This window comes from Ctenopharyngodon idella, chromosome 10, assembly GCF_019924925.1.
Source record: "Ctenopharyngodon idella isolate HZGC_01 chromosome 10, HZGC01, whole genome shotgun sequence".
NCBI lineage: Eukaryota > Metazoa > Chordata > Actinopteri > Cypriniformes > Xenocyprididae > Ctenopharyngodon > Ctenopharyngodon idella.
In genome coordinates, this window is record NC_067229.1 from 45,918,887 (window position 1) to 45,937,401 (window position 18,515).

Below are 18,515 nucleotides of genomic sequence, written 5' to 3' on the forward strand. Positions count from 1 at the left end.
TTTATCCTGTGTAATTTATATAAAATATAATTTAATGTATGAATTTCAACATCAAACAAATATTAGTAGACTTTCATATTAATATATTAACATTATATTATATTGACAATTAATTATAATAATTAATTAATTACATTTATTTACTGTTAATTATGTGTATATATATTACATATTGTTTAAATATATCAATATAATAGATATAATATTGTAATTATAAATTAATTATATCAATATAATAGATGTAATATTGTAATTATAAATGTAAAATGTTTTTTAAGTGTTTTATTTGGGAGAGACTTTTATTTTGTACTGAATGAACAGGAAGCGCCAAAGCAGCTGCGTCCTCTCGAAAGATCTGTTGTTGCAGTGCTGTTTCACAAGTTTTCTGCGGGTCCTCTGTTGCTTTACTTTGTTTTTCATCAACCAGCATCTAAATTAAACAGCTTTAAGTCAAATTTGTTCCCGCTGAGCTGCTCAGCCATGTCTTCTCCGGTGGAAATGACGGAGTTGTATGATAACGCGCTGTTAGGTATCCTGCAGCATGTTGGAAACATTCAGAATTTTCTGCAGGTTTATTTTGGGTTCCTCTACAGAAAGACGGACTTCTACCGCCTCCTCAACGGCCCACAGGACCGCATGGGCTTCCCACCCGGAGTAGCTGAAAACATGGTGTTCAAGGTGCTGATCGACTTTTGTTTTGATCAATTAAACTGACTGGATTCTTTATAAATAAGTATAAATGTGGCAGTACCATGGTACAACGATGGCTGAAAATACCATGGTACTGAATGATTGTTATATTTATGAACTATGATATTTCACAGTCATGGTACTAGTTCAAAAACATGGCATGGTCTTGTTTTGCTGGTATAATGTATGACAATGACAGCTAACCTTGTGTCAGTGTTGTGATTTTATTTTGGGTGTGACAGTAGTAAAAAAATAAGTGTCTTTAAAATTAATTAAAATAAATATTTTTTATTTAAAAATGTATTAATTTAAAAATAATTATACTATTTTTTTTTATATATATATTATGCCACTTTTTAATCACTGTAAAATAATTGATTTATTTATAATATGCAACTTTATAATTTCTTTAATAAATTAAAGAGTCTGTTCAATTTACTGTGTCTTTACTGTCATTCTTCCATCAGACGTTTAAGTTATTTGAGAAGCTTGCTGAGCAGGACAGAGAGAGGGCAGCGAGGCTGGCCGAGGAGACGAAAGCTGCTCCTCCTGCAATACAGGAGCTGGAGGTTCAGTCAGAGCAGGAGGCTGAAGCTCCTGTGGAGGAGAAGAGAAGCACAGAGGAGTCCACACCTGTCACAGCAGCTCCATCAGCACTGAGCGCAGACAGTCCAGACAGCAGCGCCGCTGAGCCAGCAGGAGCCACGGCGGCATCACACTCGGATTCTGACAACACTAAGGCGTATGATTGACTTTTCATTTGCTCAGAAAATGCTAATACAGAGATATACACTACCGGTCAAATTTTGGATGCATTAAATGGATCAAAAGGGGCAGTAAAGGCATTTATAATATTACAAAAGAGTCTAAATATAATCTTTCAAATAAATACATCTATCCTATTTCAAACAAATGTTATTCTTTTGAACTTTGTATTCATCAAATAACTCTAAAAAAAATTATCCCAGCTTATACAAAAATATCAAGCAGCACAACTGTTTTCAACATTGTGTCAGTGTTGTGATTTTTATTTTGGGTGTGACAGTGACAGTATTATTTTTATTAAATGAAAAAGTAATTAAAATGTTCAAATTGTTTATTTCTATTATTTATATATTTATATTTTTATACATTACTTTATAAAAAGTATATAATTATATAAAATAAGTAAATTAAAAATAATTAAATTATGAATCTATTCATATGATGCCCCTTTATAATTGCTGTTAAGCGTCTTAAATGTAATATTTTTTTAAATAAAATAAATAATAATTTATTAAATTAAAAACATTTCAATTATTGATATATTTATATTATGCCACGTTATAAATGCTGTCTTTAAAAATAATAAAATTATTAAAATAATAATAATTTATTAAGTAAAATGATTAAATTATTAATCTAATATGCCACATTACCACTTTATAATTGCTGTAAGTGTCTTTAAAAATAATTAAGTTAATTAAAATAAATTTTTAATTAAAAAAATTATTAATTAATTTATTTATATTATGCCACTTTATAATCACTGTAACAGTGTCTTAAAAATTAATTAAATTAAAAATAATTTATTTATATTATTTATAATATGCAACTTTATAATTTCTTATATTTTAATATATTATAAATTATAATAAAGAAATGTTTGTTGAGCAGCAAATCAGCATATTAGAATGATTTCTAAAGGACCATGTGACACTGAAGACTGGAGTAATGATGCTGAAAATTCAGTTTAATGAAGTACTGCAGAGAAGTAAATGCAGTCTTTGTGAACATATAAGACTTCTTTTAAAAGTGTTTAAAAAAAAAAAAAAACCCTTACCAACACTTACCAAACTTTTAACTAGTTCTGTTCTGCATTTCCAGTGGACAGGAAAGCTTTCAGTCCAATGCAGACAGTTACAACGGTGCCGTTAGAGACAATTACACCTGGTCACAGGATTACACGGATGTGGAAGTTCGAGTGCATGTGCCGCCTGCCGTCGTTAAAGGCCGACAGGTGTGTAACCTGCTGCCGTCTGATTTTATCAGGGATACTGTCTTACAGATTGGCAGCATCCACATTTAGATAAAATTGTATCTTGCTGTCTAGTATTACAACAGACTACATTTGATAACAGTCTGCTTTCCGTTCCATCTTTCCGTACAGGTGTCTGTGGACCTGCAGCCGGGACGGGTACGTGTGGCCGTGAACGAGGGAGGATCTCAGAGAGTCCTGATGGAGGGCGAATTCACACATAAAATTAACACAGAGAATTCCCTGTGGAGTCTGGAGCCCGGCCGCTGCGTTCTGGTACACATTATTTGTGGATGGTGTATTTAAAATGGAGATCAGCCAATTATTAGCCATTTTGAGACTGTGTTTGCTTTTCGGGGGTTTTACCTCATCATTGTCAGGTCTAAAATTTACCAACAGTCTTGTCAGTGGATAATAAACACTTGGTTTCAATTTTTTTAAAGTGAAATTTGAGAAATTTTGTGTAAAAAATAAAGTAATTAAAATGATTAAATTATTAATTTATTTATATTATTCTACTTTATTAATTATTTTATATAATTATTTAAAAGAAATAAATTAAAAATAATTAAATTATTAATCTATTTATATGATGCCACTATAATTGCTGTCTTTAAAAATATATATAAATAATTAATTTATTAAATTAAAAACAATTCAATTTTTAATATATTTATATTATGCAACCTTATAAATGCTGTGTCTTTAAAATTATAATTAAATTAATAATTAAATTGATTAAAGTAAATATTAGTAATTTATTAAATAAAAAATAGTAGTTTGTCTCATTTGCTGTCATTTTAAAAAAACAGTCAACTTTGAAATGATTACACTTTTTAATGTTTTTAAAAGAAGTCTCTTAGGCTCTAAGACCAAAGCTGCAAAATTTTTTCAACATTGATAATAATAATAAATGTTTCTTGAGCAGCAAATCATCATATTAGAATGATTTCTGAAGGATCATGTGACACTGAAGACTGGAGTAATGATGCTGAAAATTCAGCTTTGATCACAGGAATAAATTACATTTTAAAATATATTCACATAGAAAACAGTTATTTTAAATTGCAATAATATTTCACAATATCACTGTTTTTACTGTATTTTTAATCAAATACATCCAGCTTTGGTGAGCAGAAGAAACTCAATACGAAACATTAAAAAATGTACCGTTAGTGTACATTATATTATATCTCTAGTTATACTATGGAATTATTATTATTATTATTTGAATTTTTGTGACAATGTAAAATGGATACATATCTGATGTATTTTGTTAGTAGTTGTAGACAGTCGTGATGATAATTTGGTCTTTTCCTCCAGCTGTCCCTCAGTAAAACCGGGGAAGTTTGGTGGAGCGCCGTGTTGAAGGGCGAGACTGAGATCGATGTGAACCAGATCAACCGGGAACGCACTATGGCAACCGTAGATGAAGAGGAGCATGCCGTACTGGACCGCCTGACATTCGATTACCACCAAAAGCTCCAGGGGAAGCCACAGAGCCATGAGATGGTGAGCACTAGAGCTGCGTGATTCTGGATAAATTGAGAATCTCCATTTTTTGTTTAGAATAGAGATCACAATTCTGAATAGACAACTAAACAAAATTACAATTTACTAGAGGTGCTGACAAAATGTTAATTGCTGCTGTCTATTTAACAATATACATTTTTTTAAATCGATTTGAATGAATGATTCAGTGACTCACTCATAGAATCACTTGCTGCATTACAGAATGAATCAGCCCATTTGAACAAATCTTGCTCATTAAACAGCTGTTTCCATTCAAAGTTGCGAATTTAACTTTTTGGAATTGGAATATCGTGTAAAATATTTGCAAATAAAGCACCGTTTCCATCCCATGTGTTCAAGAGAACAAAATCGTCACTTCCAGGGAAATTGACACAAAATATCTGTAATAAAAATGGAAGTTGCTGCAATTGGGGAAAAACTGTGGCTCTTTTATCCTACATCATAAACGAGCATAAAAATCATCAAAATCATTCTGAAGACAGACTTTGGCTCAGGCATTTCCGAATGATCAAACCAACATTTGAGATGCTGTGCAATGAAATTGTTTCGCTAGTTAGTTCAGTGTCCAATCACATCCACTGCTGAGGCAAAGTCACGTGAGAGACTTTGAGAGACAAATTTATCTGCCTTAAGTTTTTGTGCACATTTTTAGAATTTATGTACATCTTGCTGTTTCCATCCAGTGTTTTTTTTTTTATGCGTTATCCCAAAATGCGCATAAAAATAGGTGGATTGAAACATGGTAATGGATACTTTTTTAAGTCACTTGTCGCCACCTACTAGTGTAATGATGTAATTGATACAATCTTTATTTGACGTTACTTTCAAAAGGTGATTTGCTCTATTTTGATTGCTACCATAGACATCAGTGTTTATTTTTCCTCAAAGGTGGAAGTGTATCTAGATTAAGTACATTTTGCAAATCATTCCAAGCCCAAGGAGCATAAAAAGAAAAAGCACATTTACCAAATTCTGACAATACCCTTGGGACTTTTAGCCGAATATGAGAACCAGATCTAGTGCAATAACTATTTGTATAAAGAATTAAAAGATTTGAAATATAAAAAGGTAATTTACCTAAAAGAGCATTTGCAATAAATAAATACATATGCAACTTTATCCTTTGTTGTAAAGATAACCAAGATAAAGTTCATATAAAGTGAAATAATGTGACTCAGCACCACAAAGCGTAATGCTGCATGATAAACAGAGTCTAATTTCCTGAGTAGAGATGTAGCTGCATGCATATATAAAAGATCACCGTAATCAATTATAGATCAAAATGTACTCTCTACTATTTTCTTTCAAGCCTCGTAAGGAAAACAATTTCAACGATAAAAAAACCCCTTAATTTTGGCCTGAGCTTCTTCAACAAATTATCAATATGTACATCAAAAGCTAATCTTTCATCCATCCATATACCTAAATATTTATAAGAACTAACTCTTTCAATAAATATACCATCTAAAGTTGTGATTGCCATATCTGTTACCTTAGAGCGACCATGATTAAAAATCTTATATTTTGTCTTTTTTGAGTTTAAAACCAATATTAACTGCAACAACTGAAAAGCATTCTGCAATTGCTTTAAGACTTGATTTAGAGAAGATGCTGTTGTATAAATAATTGTGATTTAGCCAAATGTATTTTGGCTAAATCTATTCCATGACTTAAATCACTAGAGAGGGGCTAAAACAGATCCTCGCTGTTTACTTGAAGGAACTGTGAATTGTAATTTTCCACAGACTCACATTGAGTGCGTTCTGAAAGATAATTTTCAAACCATTTTAGAGCAGCTTCACAAAGGCCTATAAACCTGAATCTTTGCCTATAAACATTAATTTGTTATCTACAGAGTCAAAAGCTTTTGATAGATCAACGAATAGAGCAGCACAGGACTTTTTACTATCTAAAGAATTCATAATATCCAAACTAAAAACTTTTATGCTAGTGCTTTTGTGATAATTTGAATTATTGTAACAGAAATGATGATACTGTGATGTTAAAAAAAGACAACTGCTCTCTCTGGATCACCGACAGTGCCAACGCAGATCTGAATGTTTGCTATGATCGTACTTGTCAAAGGTTTAATAGACCCAGAAGAATCCTTGTAATTTAGGAATAAGATCGCGTGGATGTTTGAATCGAGATTACAAGATCACAATTACTCATGCCACTCTAGCAGATTGTTATTTTCTATATTACTTTCCTGCTTCTCTTTTCCTTCTGTGAACAAAAGGAGTTCAGCCCAGGGATACTTCAACACGCTTTGTTATTTTCTATATTACTTTCCTACTTCTGTTTTCCTTCTGTGAACAAAAGGAGTTCAGCCCAAGGATACTTCAACATGCTATAATGTATTTTTAAGAGCTTTGGGACTTGTATATAGCGTTGTAAGTTGTTTTATTTTGTATTTCAGAAAGTCCATGAGATGCTGAAGAAGGGCTGGGATGCTGAAGGATCACCGTTTAAAGGACAGGAGTTTGACCCCTCCATGTTCAACATCCCACCCAATGCTGTCCAGTTTTGAGGTTACATGACAATGTCAGATGTAAAGTCAGCACTTACTGTAACACGCTGAAGGACAGTGAAGTGGCGCTTTCTTGCGGTGCTACAAAATGAACATCATCAGTGTCTGCACTGCACATCTCATGCCAGTATAACTGATTCACTGACACTGATCACTGTCTCGTATTTTGTTAATGTTTGGCATACAAATTGGGCCATTGATCATTTATAAGTTTTAGTGTTTTATGAAATCAGTTGACAGAGGTTTTCATTGGCTGTGTGTCTGTGATCATTACATTTGCCCAGATACTGACTATTCAGGGCTTATTATTTGTTAGTTTTCATGCTATTTCAGTGGCATGCAATAACAACAGTGAAAGAAAGATTGATTGACATATATATTAAAGGTTTGTGCTGTATCTTTAAGCAGATTTCTCAAGTTCACAAGGGGGAAGAAATTCTGTCATTTTCGGATTGTGTCGGCTGATAGATGTTCATTTATTCCCATTATTTGCATCAGATTTTTTTTTTTTGTTGTTCATTTGTGCCTAATTAAAACCTTTTGCAAACATTCAATTTGTGTGATTCTTTGTTTGTTACTATGCTGTCACTGAAAATGTGAGTATCATTAATTCATTGCAGCACACTTCTCAAGTAAAACATTTCATAAAAATAAATATTGAAATTATAAAACCCCAAAACACTTGTTAATTAAAAGTCGTTAAGCGAAACTGATTAAGAAAAGTCAAGTTCTGGGATTATTTGTTTGCAGAAAATTGCCAGTTTGATATTTTGTATCTATTAGGTCATTTAGATAAAGGGGACCTATAATGCCCCTTTTCTCAAGATGTAATATAAGTCTCTGGTGTCCCCAGAATGTGTCTGTGAAGTTTCAGCTCAAAATTCCCCACAGATCATTTATTATAGCTTGTCAAATTTGCCTCTATTTGGGTGTGAGTTTTTGTGTGTGTCACTTTAAATGCAAATGAGCTGCTGCTCCCGGCCCGCTTTCCAGAAGAGGGCGGAGCTTTAACAGCTCACGCTTCGGTTGCTCAACAACAACAAAGCTGGAGAATCTCACGCAGCCAAAATGAGGATTGTCAGTAACGGTGTTCAGCCTTAAATTATTCAAACTGGAGTCGGACACTGATGGAGAGACTCAGGAAGAAGTTACAACTTTTAGAATGAAACTGGATGTTTCTGAATGGTTAGTGGATAAATTTATGTAGTTGCTGTGGAGTTGATTCAACTCATCCACTAGCATGTGCCGTCATGTTAATCTTTTGTGCAAATCCAGCGCTGAATTGACCCTCGTTTGTGAAGCAGTCTGGCGTAAAATTACAGCATGGTAACAACACTCTACTACAACAACTCTTCCTCTTCTCTAAAGCAGCCCAACATGGCCTCACCCCCTTTGTTGAGTGTTCCCAGGGATATATATAATTAAAATTAATATTTGTTTTACGCATACACAACATATATGTTCCACACTTATAATATAAAATATAAAGATGTTTAATACATGTTAAAGTAACAAAAATCGAAATGTTTTATATTTTATAATATGTGTATATTTGCTAATAAATGAAGAAGAATTTGGAAACCCACCCAGGACTTGGGACAAAATAAGATACAAGATTTGAATGATAATATTTCATGTAATGACCCTCATGCATTTTAAGTATGGTATGTCTGTTTCTTAAATCGTCAAATTTACAATACATTAGGTCAGTTAAATTTAACAACATTCATTTCTAAACGTGTTAACGGATTCACAATGATGTCACCTCTCCACACACCTACTAAAAAAGGTGTGAAACGGAAAGATGTTGCAGGTGTAGCGCCCCAAACAGAAGCTCCGCTGCGCCCTCCAGCGGTGACAGCGCGCGTCTCTCGCACAGCGGAAAACAAGTGCACTGCAGTTAAACGGCGCATTCGGTGAGAGGTCGGTAAAGCGGTCGAGCCTGCTCGTCGGCAAACCTCTCCCTCCCTCGAATCCACATCCACGTTTAAGTTTTGCCCTCAAAATCCCGCAAGTCGAAGGAACAGAAGCGTAATCGTAGTGCTGGAAGACAGCTCGGATATTGCCGCGAACGCTGAGGGCTGAGAAATGGCAACGACAACTTGCACGCGCTTCACCGACGAGTACCAGCTGTACGAAGAACTTGGAAAGTAAGATTTGCTTTCTCTCTTAGTGTTTGTGCATAAGCCGAGTGTCTTATATTGATGCCACACATGTCTTGAATGCAAATTCATATGCTAAAGCCCAGAGGAGTTGTCAGGAAACATCAGAGAGAGTTGCATTTAAATACTCCCACTACTCTTTAACTATATTAGAGTCATTGATGATAAACAAGAGCAATATGGTGATCATTATGAGGATATCGGATGCTTTTCGCCATCTGAGTATCTGTCGGGTGTTGCATTTTAAATACTCTGTTATCTAAGTGAATGTTTACATATTTACTATAGCGGTCAGGGCTTCGTTTTGCATGGTTTTTGGTACATTTGAACTCGATGCATCTTGTGCAGAATGCACAAAAGAGCTGTCAGGAAACATTAGATGGAGTTGCATTCAAATACTCCCACTACTGTGTTTATTTTAACGCTCTGCCCGTAAATGTAAGCAGTCAGGGGTTCATTTTGAGAATATTGCATGTTTTGTGGCTCCTCTGGTGCATTTCATGCAGAATGCTCAGATGAGCTGTCAAGAAACATTAGAGGGGAGTTGCATTTAAATACACCCACCACCACTGTGCATGTTACAGTGAATATTTATACTCATACAGTCTCTGATCATACAAATGAGCAACCAGGTGTTAATTCTGAGGAGGATTTTGCTGCATTTAATATGTAGAACGCAAAGAGAAGCTGTCTGGGAAAAGTGCATTGAAATGGTGAAATAGTGAATCAAAGATCATAAATGAGCTATATTTAGAGGATATTGCATGTTTGCAGCCCCTTTAGTGCAGTTTTATATGTAGAATGCACAGAGGAGCTTTTAAGACACATCAGATGGAGTTGCATTAATATGCATGTGCGTATTTAACTATGTATAGAGATCAAAAACATGAGGATATTGCATGTTTTGTGGCTCCTCTGGTGGATTTCGTGCTCAGAGGAGCCGTCAAGAAATATCACAGTGAGTCTATCTTGTATGTGTGATCATAATTATCAGCTATTGATGGGTTATGTTTGGGGTGATATATATTTGAGAGTCAATAGGTCGCTACATTGTATCTCCACATGAAGGGTTGAGTATTACAATGTTACAATGTATCATAAACTCTGGGCAGCAGTGAAGAGTCGCTACATTGTATCGTTCTGTCTGGTGACATTTGGAGCTGTGAGAGCTGCCCGGGCGGCTGTTTGCTGTCTATAATCTGTGTGTGTGTGTGACATGCCTGTGGCCTGACGTTAGGAAATTATTTTACTCTCTCAGCTCCCCCCCCCTCCCCTCTAGTCAGTCAGTATTGCGTTTCTCCTTTTTCTCCTGAATTATTAAACGGGCCCGTGTGTATCACTCGCACTCATAATAACACACAAATAGTAGTAGACAGATTTCTCTTGAGAAACTGTTTCAAAACTTTTTAAACTTCTCTTTTTTTATAAATGCTCTGTATGTTTCATTTTCAGTTCATCATAACATATATTCTCTCACTGAAGAGAAATAGACATATGACTTTTGAAATGTTTTATGTATGATATTTTAACAGATCTTCACCATACTTGACTGAACATTTTACCACATCCTCAGTTTGTGGTGGAGACATGCATTTTAGCCTTTACTTAACTTTCTTTTTTAGATATATTTGTACATATTTTTACTATATATACAGTAGTGGGCAAAAGTGATGTCTGGCCAAGGCAAATGGACATCTTCACCTGTTATTCAAATATTATTTAAAAAATTGTTAAAGATTTTGTAAGCATATCGTAGTTGTGCTTGGTGTTTTATTTGTGATAATGCAATGAAATTATGCAGACATTATTTTTGGCCAGGCTGTCATACAAAGAAATTACGAACACATGCAAAAACAAGAGAGAACCAGCAAAATAGTAATAACCGATTATGTTAGTCAATGTATGCTTTGTCCTGTGAGATTTTTGTTTGTTTTTCTATGCTTTTTTTTGCATAGTAAAAAAAAATATAAAACCTTCAGCTGTAGTTTGCCTTTTTTGACAGATATTTTTGTCAGATAAATACCTTAACCAAGTTTAGTGTTTTGTTCTTACCTCATATTTAAATTACATATACATACACACACATATATATATATATATATAATATATATTTTCCTATTCTCATCGTACAAGGTGCTTAAAGTACTTTAATTTGACTTTTTTATATTTAAGTACTGGAAAACCCCTGAAAACAACAATATTTATGGAAAGCGCTTGAATTATTGAAAATCAGTTTGATTTAGGAAAACAATATCTTTGTCATAGTATCCTTTCAATCATTAAGGGGATTTCTTCCCATGACTGGGATACGCAGTCACTGGATCAATGAGTCTTAGAAATAGAGAGATTAGAAAGTACTAGCATGAAAGAATACAAATATATTTACATGGGTTGTAACTCGTGGTGAGAGATTGCTCAAAACTCTGCATGCATCGAACGCCTGTGTACGCATATGAGTCAGGTGAAGTATACTTGCAAGACTGTGCGTTCCGTATGTGTAAAAAAACGAAGTATACCCAGGGCTTAACTCACACTTAAAGTCAGACACTGGCACCACCTACTGGTGTAACTATGTAACCTGTACTGAAGTCATTAATAAATAATAATATTAATAATAATACACACATACATATATATATATATATATATAAGGACGCCTGCCTTTACGTGCACATGAACTTTAATGACATCCCATTCATAATCCGTAGGGTTTAATATGTAGTTGGACCATGCTTTGTGCACTGGTGCGCGGTCATGTTAGAACAGGAAGGGGTCATCCCCAAACTGTTCCCACAAAGTTGGGAGCATGAAATTGTCCAAAATGTCTTGGTATGCTGAAGCATTAAGAGTTCCTTTCACTGGAACTAAGGGGCCAAGCCCAACCCTGAAAAACAACCCCACACCATAATCCCCCCCTCCACCAAACTTTACACTTGGCACAATGCAGTCAGGGAAGTACCGTTCTCCTGGCAACCGCCAAACCCAGACTCGTCCATCGGATTGCCAGACAGAGAAGCATGATTTGTCACTCCAGAGAACACGTCTCCACTGCTCTAGAGTCCAGTGGCGGCGTGCTTTACACCACTGCATCCGACGCTTTGCATTGCATTTGGTGATGTAAGGCTTGGATCAGCTGCTCGGCCATGGAAACCTATTCCATGAAGCTCTCTACGCACTGTTCTTGAGCTAATCTGAAGGCCACACGAAGTTTGGAGGTCTGTAGCTATTGACTCTGCAGAAAGTTGGCGACTTCTGCGCACTGTGTGCCTCAGCATGCTCTGACCCCGCTCTGTGATATTACATGGCCTACCACTTAATGGCTGAGTTCCTGTTGTTCCCAATTGCTTCCACTTTGTTATGATACCACTAACAGTTGACCGTGGAATATTTAGTAGTGAGGAAATTTCACGAATGGACTTATTGCACAGGTGGCAACCTATCACGGTACCACGCTTATACAGTCAAACCAAAATTTATTCAGACACCTTGAACATTTCATTAATTAATACAGTTTATTCACTATAATTTAAAAAAATGGTAATAAAATATGACAAGATCTCAGAGTTAAACTGTTTCTGAAAAAATTCATCTTAATTATGTCAGATAACACTTAAGCAAAACATGGTCAGGTCAAAGTGTCTAAATAATGTTTGGTTCCAAATTATTACTGGTAGTCCACTGTATGAGGAATTTTTGGGTATAATATGTCACAGTTTACTTTATTTTGCTATCCTCACTTACATAAATGAACTATAGTGTGCTGCACCCACTAGTCAAAATGTATGAATAATTTATTAAGTATAATAATTTGACTGTAAATCAGCATATTAGAATGATTTCTGAAGGATCATGTGACACTGAAGACTGGAGTAATGATGCTGAAAATTCAGCTTTGATCACAGGAATAAATTACATTTTAATATATATTTATATTAAAATAGAAAGCGGTTCTCTTAAATTGTAATGATACTTCACAATATTAATGTTTCTACTGTATTTTTTAATCAATCTAATATAATTAATTTATATATTATGAATCAAATAGAATTTAATTTATTATTTTTTATAATATATTTATAGAATTCAATTTAGTTATTTTTATGGGTGTGACTTGTCAGTCCAGAGTTGCTGTGGTTTTTGTTGTTGTTGTTGTTTGTGAACGTGTTTTCTGCTGCTGTTTGCCAGTTTAACCTGAACACCTCAGCAGCCCACAGCTCGGCGGTTTGGTCTTCCTGACAGGCCGACAGCAGTAAATGAGCTCAGTGTCTCCGCTGAGACGCTCAGGCTGCTTCCAGCGCTAATGAAACTACACGTTTGCTAACAGATCTGCAGACAAACGTCGCTCCGGCCTCCACCCGGTCAAAGGTGGACGGCTCATGGTTGACACATTTTGACCTTCTGCTTTATTAGTTGAGAAGTTTCCATTCTTCTCCTTGGAGGGAAGAACATCATGTGTTGTTTCCCCTCACGTTGACAAACAATATTTTATCTAATTAATTATAATACATGATGTTAGTGGTTGACAAGTACATCGGCTCATATTTAAGTTTTATTAACTATTACATTTGCTAAGTTTTTCGTTTTCGGCCATCATAAAACAACGGTCAACCACTATATTACATTATATATGTTAATGTGCTTATGTTAATACACTGACCTTACTGCAAAATCACCATGGTACAGTATGGTAATATCATGGTACTTGATTACCATGATATTATCATACTGTACCATGATTTTTCATATATTTTGCATGATGCAAAATATATCGGCTAATTTTTTAGATTTTTAAATGCATCTGTATTGATTGAAATTGTACATATTGGCCAATATTTGATATTTAATTGCACTCACATAAAGTTACTATTTAAAAACTTAATAACTGTTAAATGTAGTCTTTAGCAAATAGTAATTTATTTTTCTAGTATTTTATTTTTCATTTATTTGCACAAAATACTACAGAATTTTATCTAAATTTTTTTACCAGTTATCGGTCAAAACATTAAAAGATTATAGAGTTGTGTTTACTTGGATGTTTATTAGCGAATTAACGGTTATATAGTAAATGTTTATATAATTACGGTGTTTTGAACAAGTGAATCTTGGTAAAAGTTACATGCGGTGGCTATGCTGGAGAATTTCTTGAGCATCAACCCGCTGAGTGAACAGCAAAATGCAGACGACTTCACGAGACTAATGATGAGCATAAACAACAGAGAGAGAATTAAATTCAGCGCTTTTATTTCCAACATGTGCTCATTCATGGCTGTATTATTTAATTCATGCAAAGTTGCATCTTTATTGGGACAGGATTTGACGGATTATCTTACGTGATTCTGTGAGCTTGTCTCTATTTCTTAGAGACAAGCTGCATAAACTAGCTACATTTGAGGCATTTATGTAACACATCTAATTTGTGCATTAATGGCTGTTATGTTAAATAAAGTTTACTAATTACAGCAAAGCAGGTATGTATACTTTACCTGTGCACGCTGTTGTCTCGTCTCCCCTCAGAGCGCTGTAATGGCGATCCTGTGCGCAATTCTCAAAACACCCACAAGATGGCAGCGGTTATCGGTAAATCCGATATTACAAAACCGATATCCGATTATGGTAAAATGCTTAAATATTGTGGAAAATATCGGTAAATCAATATATCGGTCGATCTCTACTTATTGGTGTCAGCCAGAATTTTATTATTAATCACTATTTTACATGGTACTCTGTGGTTTTACACTACAAAAACAAAAAATGTCCAAAAACGTAGTGTTATCATGGTACCATATCCAAAAAGTCATGGTGAAATCTGTTTTTAAAATATATGATTGACATTTAGACCTCTTTCGTGATGTTTTGAATGGCAATCAGTGTCTACTGATGCCCAACATCTCCCAGTCTTCGTTTCTTCTAGTCCGCTAGCCAAGCGAATCGTGCGCAGGTGATTTGCCTGAGGTCACAGAGGGGCATATGGTCTGTTTTTATCACATGTTATCATCACATGGATGTTTCCAAGGGCATTTGAGCCTGTCGGTGAGGAGCGGGAAGTCACGGATCCGATTTCGTCTGTTCAGAGTGTCTGCTTGAGACATACTAAGTGTATTGTGTAACTGTAACAAGGTGTGCTAAAATTAGCTGGTAAGGAATGACATCATTACTGTCTCAAGTGATTTTTGTAACGCAGGTCTTTCTGAAAATAGACCCAAGAAGGCTGTTGATAGACAGTGTGTGCTCTACATTTTGTTCCCTTGTGAATATCATGACACCTACGTGTTGTGTTTTGATTTATAATCTGGCTCTGTTGATGTTTTTGGTAAAGACGTGGAAGTGTGCATAACAGTTGTTGTACTTAATGAGGTCATATAATGCCCTATTTTGTTTTTGGGCTCTACTAGAACAGGTTTTCATGCTTTGAATGTTCAAAAAACACCTTATTTTTCCCAGATTTTACATTGTTGCAGCTCCTCTCTTCCCAGTCTGTCAGTAACACTCTGTTTAGTTCCTGTGTCTATGAAGCCCCTCCTTCTGGAAAGCACAATGTGTTCTGATTGGTCGGCTGGACCAGTGTGTTGAGATTGTTCAAGCACTTTGAGTGTGTTTGGGAAATGTCCCACCCCTTACCATAACCGTGAGTTTTAACACACTAACTAACTAACTCAACCAGGCCCCGCCCCTTTATTTTGCGTATGCCTTGGGCGGGAATTATTTAAATGAGGAATATTGTGACGTGTTCGTTCCTGGAGGAAAACTCAAGTCTACAATGGAGGCGTTTCAGGGAGTTCAGAAAAAGCGACACTGATATAGAGAATAACTCCTGCTGGTGTGACTTTGCAGTCCTTTTTCATCCTCAAACAGCAACATTACAAAATAAAGAAAGATGAACGTGTAAAAAAGCATAATAGGTCCTCTTTAATGTTATTCACCCAAAAATAAAAATGTTTTTGTGGGATACAGAATTGTCCCTGCCTTTAAGCAATATTTGAAGGGTTTTGAACTGCTTTTGAGGTTCTTCAAGTTCAGCGTTGTATCTGCAGATCTTCTGAGCTGTTGTGTTTTTTTCTCTCATCTGTTTCTTCAGGGGGGCCTTCTCAGTGGTGCGACGTTGTGTCAAGCTGTGCACGGGCCAAGAGTATGCTGCCAAAATCATCAACACCAAAAAGCTCTCGGCAAGAGGTAAATCATGACTGCTGGAAAATGTTTTTGGGCTGGGAAAAGGGGGTTGGTTTGCTCTTGAGCTGAGTGATCTGGCTAAAAAACCTGTGGATATTTTCAGTCTTTTAAAGATAATTGACACATACTACAATATTTATGTATTGTGCTCTGACATGGATTAATATTCTGGTTTTGTTTCAAGCAAACAGCTTGAAATTATTTAAAATATTTAATGTAAGAAATTAAATGCCTCTCTTACATCAAAAAAATGCATTAAATCATCACAATATTTAATATTCATATATTCAAAGCATATTACTGTTCAAAGGTTTGGGGTCGGTAAGATTTTGAAAATGTTTGGCTGCGTTAATTTGATCAAAGTAAAAACAGTAATATTGTGAAATGTTATTACAATTTTAAATGACAGTTTTCCATTTTAAAGTGCCCCATTATGCCTTTTTTAAGGTTCCTAATATTGTTTTGGGAGTCTCCTACAACAGGTTTACATGCATGCAAGGTCAAAAAACACTTTTCTCATAATATACATTTAATTTCACCTCAGTTCGTAAATGATTCGTTAGAAGCAGTTCAAAGAATCAGTCTCTCTAAACCCCTCCTTTCCGTGAGCCTACACTGCTCTGATTGGTCAGATGGCCCAATCCTTTGTGATTGGTCTACTGCGCGCACCGCTCGCCCATTGCCATGACTGAATGACAGCTATCAATTTGCAAGACATTGTATACAGTGTATGGACAGAAAAGATAGCACCGATTTTACCATATCAATTTGAGGTCGAGTCCGACGATGAAACGTCTGAAGTAGTCGATCAACCAGAATCTGATTCGCAATCACCACTGGAGTAGGACTTCTCTATGGTAAGCGTCGCCTTAGTTTGCGTTATAAGACGTGATAGCAGCGTCACTGTTATACTTTATGTAGGTGCACCAGTGGGAACTGTATCAGAATGCTAAGCGAAGCTGAAAACCTCATAAGATAAACATTTGGGCCAGATGTGTACACAGACTTATTCGTCATAACTAATAACAAAGTAAAAAATGGCTAAATCATTGTTTGGCATTACAATGCATCTTAACTTCCTATTACAATACAGATAGAGCTCCACTCTACTGTAATAATAAAAACGCAGAGAAAAAAAATAGTTTTTGTATGTTGTAAACTCCCATGTTAGCCGAACACAAACGTGAATAGCTGATAATGCGTTACACTTTGTAAACAAAAGTCGTGCTCCATCCTTGATCATTACTCCAAGTAATAAGACAGACAAGCTGCATTAATCGACACATTTTTAGACAATATTGGACCCACATCTGAATAGCAGAACTACAGAAACGTGAGTTAGCCGGTTGGCAGGAGACACACAGACTATAGGGTATACGTTACACAACATAACATACAAAACTACGAATTTTGAGCGATCGCTAGAAAATATAAACATCAATTTGTGTTTTGTGAATCCTGCGTTAAACTCCCCGAGGTTTGAGAAGCAGTCGTCAGTAAAATGACGGGAACACAACAAAAGATTGTACTGCTGTAGTATTGTTGAAAAAATTAATTTTCCCTGGCATCTGCGTGCGCAATAAGTGGGCGGGCAATATGCTAATGTTTCGTTGTGATGTCACAACGAAACGGATTGGGATTTGTTTTACAAACGACTCGTTTAATTGACTCAGAGTCGACTCTTACTTTTGAGAGACAATAACTTTATATACGGTGCACTTTCAGATTTAAAACTTTGCAGGATGTTTTCATTCACTTAGAGCTATGTTACACACTACATGAAAGGTCATTTTCAAAAATCCATAATAGGGGCACTTTAATGTTTTAAAATGTATTTTTTTCCTGTGATCAAAGCTGAATTTTCAGCATCATTACTCCAGTCTTCAGCGTCACATGATCCTTCAGAAATCATTCTAATATGATGATTTGCTGCTCAAGAAACATTTCTTATTATTATCCATGTTGAAAACGGATTTTTTTTTTTGTGGAAACATTTTTTTTTCAAGAACAGCATTTATTTGAAATAGAAATATTTTATAACATTATAAATGTCTTTACTGTCACTTTTGATCAATTTAATGCACCCTTGCTGTATAAAAGTATTAACTTATTATGGGGTGTAATGATACATTGTTATATCGAGATATGGCGATATAAAAATGCGACAGTATCGTTGATGTAGACTTGCAATATAGTTTTAGTTTTATCCAAGACTCAGCTTACTGTATTTATAAAGTATAATTCACCCAAAAATGTAAATTCGGACGTTCAAATGCGTGACATGAGTGTAAAAACAACATGAGAGTTAGTAAATGAAGAGAGAATTTAAATTTTTGGATGAACTAATAAAGTTCAGAAATAGTCATTTTGGCACGCTTTGCGATTAGAACTGTCATCTGATGTGCATACGTGCTGG

At 35.2% G+C, this 18,515-nt stretch overlaps 2 protein-coding genes across 46 annotated transcripts in view; both read left to right on the forward strand.

Moving 5' to 3' along the window:
- The first annotated feature begins 305 nt into the window (after window positions 1–305).
- nudcd3 (NudC domain containing 3) lies at window positions 306–7,324 on the forward strand. Its single transcript, XM_051910890.1, has 6 exons — window positions 306–678; window positions 1,158–1,432; window positions 2,557–2,689; window positions 2,840–2,983; window positions 4,031–4,219; window positions 6,660–7,324. Exons 1-6 carry the CDS (start codon window positions 481–483, stop codon window positions 6,768–6,770), a joined length of 1,050 nt encoding a protein of 349 aa, XP_051766850.1. The 5' UTR covers window positions 306–480; the 3' UTR covers window positions 6,771–7,324.
- A 1,252-nt stretch (window positions 7,325–8,576) lies between these two features.
- LOC127521735 (calcium/calmodulin-dependent protein kinase type II subunit beta) overlaps window positions 8,577–18,515 on the forward strand; it is a 79,802-nt gene continuing 69,863 nt past the window's right edge. For 12 of the 45 annotated variants that reach the window (XM_051911124.1, XM_051911128.1, XM_051911117.1 and 9 more), the window contains exons 1-2: window positions 8,580–8,920; window positions 16,008–16,102. In XM_051911124.1, coding sequence (XP_051767084.1) covers window positions 8,859–8,920; window positions 16,008–16,102 — 157 coding nt within the window. In that variant the 5' untranslated portion in view covers window positions 8,580–8,858. Of the gene's footprint in view, window positions 8,921–16,007; window positions 16,103–18,515 lie in introns of all 45 variants that reach the window. The other 33 variants (XM_051911143.1, XM_051911137.1, XM_051911147.1 and 30 more) reach the window with 8 other exon arrangements.

Bases quoted from the DNA above. Each gene is read 5' to 3' on its own strand.
- nudcd3 (XM_051910890.1), top strand. From the start codon at position 481: ATGTCTTCTCCGGTGGAAATGACGGAGTTGTATGATAACGCGCTGTTA. The intron at 1,433-2,556 runs GTATGATTGACT...CTGCATTTCCAG, and splicing joins GATTCTGACAACACTAAGGC to TGGACAGGAAAGCTTTCAGT. The intron at 2,984-4,030 runs GTACACATTATT...CTTTTCCTCCAG, and splicing joins AGCCCGGCCGCTGCGTTCTG to CTGTCCCTCAGTAAAACCGG.